Source organism: Adiantum capillus-veneris, chromosome 3, assembly GCF_014529385.1.
Source record: "Adiantum capillus-veneris isolate H3 chromosome 3, ASM1452938v2, whole genome shotgun sequence".
NCBI classification, from domain to species: domain Eukaryota; kingdom Viridiplantae; phylum Streptophyta; class Polypodiopsida; order Polypodiales; family Pteridaceae; genus Adiantum; species Adiantum capillus-veneris.
In genome coordinates, this window is record NC_140933.1 from 106,089,255 (window position 1) to 106,095,533 (window position 6,279).

The 6,279-nt window shown below is 45.5% G+C and overlaps 1 protein-coding gene across 1 annotated transcript; it reads right to left on the reverse strand.

The window, feature by feature from the left end:
* Nucleotides 1-222: 222 nt before the first annotated feature.
* On the reverse strand, nucleotides 223-3,895 carry LOC147461452 (uncharacterized). Its single transcript, XM_086509010.1, has 4 exons — nucleotides 2,619-3,895; nucleotides 2,046-2,123; nucleotides 1,466-1,972; nucleotides 223-1,380 (listed from the first exon to the last, which is right to left on the reverse strand). The coding sequence occupies exons 1-4, from the start codon at nucleotides 3,828-3,830 to the stop codon at nucleotides 301-303; spliced, it is 2,877 nt and encodes a 958-aa protein (XP_086365136.1). The 5' UTR covers nucleotides 3,831-3,895; the 3' UTR covers nucleotides 223-300.
* Nucleotides 3,896-6,279: the final 2,384 nt, after the last annotated feature.

The window sequence follows — 6,279 nt, forward strand, 5'->3', positions numbered from 1 at the left end:
AGCCACAAAGAGTAAACCTCCATTCCTACGTACTTCACAGACTTGGTTAGTCCCATTACATCTGCAAAGGAAGCAAGTTTAAAAGAGCTCAGTCAATGAGAATGCTTGAAGTTATTGTGTGGATGGCAACCAGAGCTCACCTTGCAGCAGCAAGGAAAAATAAAACCAAAAGGGATACTTTCTTGATAGATGCACTTGAACATAAACAGCAGACTGCTTCCGCAAAGCAAAAACAGGGCCTTGATTACATAGCACTCTGTAACGAAATTTACAAAACTCCGAAAAATGCTAACAACGACCTCAAAACCTTGGATCCCTGCGAGGGGGCCTCCCATACTGTGGTCTCTGCTGATATGGCCTCTGCCAAGAGCCACCTTGAGGTGAGTTTTGCTGCTGCCACGAGCCGGCAAGTGTCCCAGTTGAAGGCTGCATGGGCTGCACGGGCTGCATAGGCTGCTGCATTGGTCTTGGATGATCAGGCAACCCATATGTCAAGGGTGGACCATTCCCGTAAGCAGCAGCACCACCTGGAGCAAAGCTAGAATACTGCTGATTGTGAGCCGTGCAATTTGAGGGTGTGCTTGCTGCTGACCCTACGGGTATACCCAGCACAGGGGCAGAAAAAGCAGCCACAGGACCCACTCCCATGGAATAGCCAGCTTGCACTTGATTCCCCATCTGCACACCCATGTTTGGAGACATCTGTGGAGAAAACTGATGTGCACCAAAAGAAGAAAATTGCTGTTGCAATGGAACTTGATGGAACACGGGAGGCTGATGCATAGGAAGCCCAGACTGAACAGGTACATTATTAGTAGTGGGTAGGCCACATAGAGTACCAGCCACCTGGGATACTGCCCCGACCACCACAGCAGCATTGCACACCGGCATCTGGGAGTGCTGCACTCCAGGAAGCTGTGGTGAAGCCATATTTGGAGAGACAAGTGGTTGATTCGTGTGCCATGCTTGTGGTTGAGGTACCAATGTTTGTGGCGGCTGCGGTTCCCATGATGTCGACTCTGAGGACTGATTCGAATGAGTCGGTTGTACATCCTGAGAGATTGGCCGTGGAGATGCATGTCTTTGATCTTTCTTTGAAACCTGTCCCTGCTGTTTTGAAATGACACCAGCATCAGCTGACACACGCTGAGATTGTTGGGACCGAAACTGACGTCCTGGAGAACGATTTTGGAAGTGTCGATTGTGAGACTTATGCATGGTCCCACCTCCAGAATTAGTAAATGATGGCTCTCTCTCATCTTGACGATAATGATAAGGTGTCTCTGTATCATTTGGACGCTGTTGAAATGGCAGATCTCTCTCACCTTGACGGCGCTGGAATGGTGGATTTTGCTGCCTGGATGGCCTTGCCGGGAAGTCCTAAACAAAACAACCAAAAAGTATCAAATTGGTGAGTCAACTAACTCGACATTAGCCATAGTGTTGCCAAAATTCACAAAATTACATTGTTCGACTGAAAAGTTCTGGCATTGTCACCCCTTGACCTCTGGTTTCTGTTATCTTTACTAGATCGCTTGCCCTGCATTCTCTTCTCTTGATGTTGCTTCGTGTCAATGTCAGGGGTTCTCAGCTCTGAATTCCCCCTCTTCATTCTCGGCTTTGCTCGTTTATACTCAGCTTCTTTCTCATCATCAGAGAAGTATACTTCGGAATCTGATAGTTCTTCATCATTTTCGACAGTGTTGTCATAACCCTTCGCATACAAATTTGGATGGTTGAGTACAAAATCAGCAAACTCACGAACATATGACACCTTAGCTCCTACTTTAGCATCCTCTGGGATCTCAGATGCATCATTGTACCGCACCACATAAAAGGGCTTCTTTACAGGCCCAAAAAGTTCATCCACGATTCCCAAGGGAACCCTCTGTTCTGTCAACCATACAATTGAGCCTTCAGAAAGCGGCTGCTGGCCTTCACTCCCTTCCACAATTAAGCTTTCACCTACAACCTGGCCAAAATATTGCATGAATCGACATCCTCATCATCTTGCTGAAGAGCTAGCTAAGCTAAATAATTCATACCGAAGAAACAAATCCAGCAGGCACCATTGTGTGATGTGGCTGTATTGTGACAGACACCTTTGGAACATGCGGTAGATCCTGTTCAGAACAAAGGCCCTCTTTTTAGCACGACAAATTGCAAAAATAAAGCCTTGAAAAAGAATGTACAGCTTTAAAAAATTCGAAACAAGCACACAGAGTTAGAAGTCCTCCATGACAGAGAATAAACAAGGTAACAAAAATCTAGACTTTTGCATCCGCACATCCCCCCCCCCAAAAAAACCGGCCTAGGGCCTGTGGGGCACGAAAGAAAACCTCAGTCTTAACTGAAGACTGAGGTTTACTCCTTAATCGGGCTAGTGTCTTGCCAAGCTTAGAACGCTCTACTGAAGATCAATATCTCGGGACCTTCCTTGGAAAAACAAATTCGATTTCAACAAGGCCTAAAGGTTAATAACAGCATCCAGTCTCATTAGCAATTTAATGTACCCATAGGATTGAAATATATAAGGAGGCAATAAACACCACCAGAAAAACCAACAATGCTATGAGTACGCACAATCCCACAATTTACAGGCGAGGAGCAAAACCTACCTTCGACTCATTTCTCGACCTCACTGGCTCCTTGAGACCTTCCTCATCGTCACTGCTCTCAATCAAGGCTTTTTTCTTTATGCTGGTTTTCTTAATTTGAGAAGGAAACTCCTTCAGTTCTCCCTCTTCACATTCTGATTCTGCTTCCATCTCCAATTTCTGCTTAAGATTCTTCATGAATCGGAAATGGCCAACTTCTTCATCATCGCCTGATGACGAGAAAGATAATGTTGATGTCGACGAGCTAGAATCACTGCCTTCTGATTCTTGCTCCACCCTCTCGTTAAGATCATCCTCATCCTCTTCCATTACACTGCCATCATCAGCCTCATTGTCACAGTCATTATCACCACTGGCATCACTGTTACTGTCAAGTGTACTAGGATCTTTTATTGAGCACATCAGGTCGTTGTCTCTGCTGCTTTCTACCAGCATCTCATCAATTCGAGCACTGTGGTGAGTGGGTTTGTCATCTAGAGAAATTTTCTCAGGAGGGCCTCCTTTGCATTCTTCCTCGTTGCATGAGTAGCTGCCTTTGCCATTTTCTGAACTCTTACCAAACTCATTGTGCAAGTGCTCCCCACCACTGTTCATGGCATGTTGTATAGAGACGTTGACAAGATTATCTGTGACTGAGTCAACCATTGACATAGCAATCATGGCAGAATTCGACATTGCTTCCACCCTAGGTACAGCACCTGCCCTAGGACTACCATGTGCAACCATATTCACCTCCTTGGCATCGCATTCCAATTCAGCATGAGTACATGGCCTACCATTATCATGTGTAACTGTTAACATGTTCTCACATACTGGTTTGGAAGGCATACATTTCTCATGCACAAATGCCGGGGTTTCTCCAGGTGCAGAATTAGCGCTTTCTTTCAAATCAGCAGGTGTAACAAAGTCATGATCCAAAGTGCGGTCATGTTCAGTATGGGGAGTGGTTGTTTCTGCGTAAGGAATTGCAACTGCCGAGCTACAAAGCTCAACCTCCGGTCTGTGGAGAGCCTGAATAGCAGGGGCTGTAGAGGGAACAGGCGCAAGCGTTTCCTCCAGAGCGACCTTCTCACCATCCATTGAACGTGTTACAAGAGGGAGAGCGGAAAAATCTGCGTCTAGAGCAACTTGTCGGTTTTCTCCATCATTCTCCGAGGCAGCAATGAAGCTTGTCTGGCTTTTCGGCCCGGCCTCTACGCCAAGCTCAGTCATGGCTGGTAATAAACCTAAAACCACGTGGTCGGAGACGACAGAACATTTTCGAACAATATGGAGAGGCCAATCAGGTTTGAACTCAAGATGCTCAGGTTGCGCATGCGCTGGGGTGGGATCAATGGCCCACAGTAGGCGTCACGAGGCGATCGTCATTTGAACTGGGTGTGAACTAAGAGTGAACTCGGAGGTATCTGCACCACACCAAATTTGGTGTGAACTCGGTGTGAACTCAACATGAACACGATGTAAACTGGGGAGGGTCTGCACGCCACACCAAATTTGGTGTGAACTCAATACGAACTCGGTGTGAACTAGGTGTAAACTTGTCCGCGACGCCGTGATCTATAAACTTACCACACACACACACACACCTTACAACGAACGCGTGGTAGCCTAGTGGTTAGAGTCAATTCCGTGAGGGAGAGGGTAGCGGGTTCAAGTCCCGGATCCGAGAAAGTGGGAATCTTTTGCATTCCATAGGCAATACAACAGTCACAATCAACCGGTTATTATGAGCCATTGATCCCACCTCCCAAAAGGAGGTGTCATTTAGTAACGGGGGGGTTAAATGAAGCCCCGACAATAACTATAGACAAGAATCACGTGATGCGTCGCACCGTTTGATCGGCAAAAAGTAAACAAGGACACAATTAGTAGACAAGGGCAGGGAAGGTGGGCATCTGAGTTTAGTTATAAACTTTATGTTTGTGCCACCTATGTCACATCGTGCGTGCGGGCAAGGTGGTTAGGCCATTGGGCTTGCAAGCGGGAGGTGCCAAGTTCGGTTCGCATGGCTGCAAGGCAGGCTGGCAATTTTTTGAGACCATCCACCGGCCTCGAGATTCCGACGGGGGCCAACAGTTGTTGATCCAACCCACAAGGGGTCTTTTAAAAGACCCCATGTTACTGAGTGTTCAGGGGGGGGAGATGAAGAGTAATGAATGTCTCAAGAGATATCAGCGGATGCCTCTTGAACTCAAGTGATGTTATGAGAGAGAGAGAGAGAGAGAGAGAGAGAGAGAGAGAGGACAAGTGCTCTCTAGATATTCTACATCTTTATGCACGCGGGCATAGAGGCAACGTAGACAAGTGCTCTCTAGATATTCTACATCTTTATGCACGCGGGCATAGAGGCAACGTAGGCAATGCTGGATTCTCAAGCATGCCATGTGGCAAAATTATATCGATCACTAAGGTCTTATGGAACAAAAACCTAAAGCCTTGCGTCTGCTCTTCAATGGACCACACCAAAAGTGAATTGCTTTCCACAAGACGCGAGCATATAACTTGGAGAAAGTTGCAACAAGTTGGAGGAGAAGAATAGGACTTGTGTGCACTACCTACTTTCTTCCTATCATAGGGGGACATATTTTGGTGATTCCTCGTCTGCAAGTGAGGGTTTGTGCCTTTGTGTGTGTGTGTGTGTGTGTGTGTGTGTGTGTGTGTGTGTGTGTGTGTGTGTGTGTGTGTGTGTGTGTGTGGGTGTGGTCGCATGTCTTCAATTGTTATCCCGTTGCTTGCAAGAGGATACCACCTTTTACAGTTATTCTAAAAACATGCCTATGAAAAGGTCCGTAGATATGTATTGCCAGTTATCCCTAACCTCAGATGGAATTTCTTAGCCGAGACAAAAGGATGCATATATATATATATATATATATATATATATATATATATATATATATATATATATATATATATATATATATATATATATATATATATATATATATATATATATGCCAATGATACGTTAATGAAAGCCTTTCCTAAACCCTTAAGATGAAAAAAACTAGTGCCGTAAATGATACAATGGAAGTTTTTATTCATGTATATTATGGCATATGCATGAAGAATATAACCACAACAACAAGTGAATCATATCACAACCAAATAGTTCGGACAGTAGTCCATATCAATGCCATAGGTCACCTGAGATTGAGTCGGAGCAACCAACTCCACAATAGCCTTCTTATCCTTGCCTTTTGCCATAGAGCCGACAATCTTTAACACAACACCACTTGCGGGTAACACCCTCACAGTCCCAATGTACAGATAACAACTCTTAAGTACACACATACACCCCACAAAAGCATACAGTACCAATGCTAAGTGAGCATGAGAGCTCACCTTTTATAGTGTTTGGAGCAAGTAGCCACATTCCTCCAGCACAGTATGGCAGGCCCATTATCAAGAGGTCCAAGGAATACAACAATGTCGCCTAGTACAGAGACATGGGAAGAGAAAGGAGGGAGAGAGAGGGGGGAGAGAGCCAAGGAGAGAGAATAAGATAGCACCTAGAGGGCGCTGTAGCGCGGACCTGTCAGGAGGGAGCCGCCGTGAAGTTAAGCAAAAAATGACATGGTTTACAGAGTCAGGAAACCCGCCGAATGAACATATGTGCGTGGTGGCATTTAAGGCATCAATTAAGTGTCATTTAAGGTAC

What these genes read in the sequence shown, in the direction of transcription:
- LOC147461452 (XM_086509010.1), bottom strand. Translation starts at nt 3,830, where the DNA reads ATGACTGAGCTTGGCGTAGAGGCCGGGCCGAAAAGCCAGACAAGCTTC. An exon ending in GGTCGAGAAATGAGTCGAAG is followed by an intron (nt 2,124 to 2,618) that starts GTAGGTTTTGCT and finishes TGTTCTGAACAG; the next exon opens with GATCTACCGCATGTTCCAAA. An exon ending in GAACTTTTCAGTCGAACAAT is followed by an intron (nt 1,381 to 1,465) that starts GTAATTTTGTGA and finishes TGTTTTGTTTAG; the next exon opens with GACTTCCCGGCAAGGCCATC.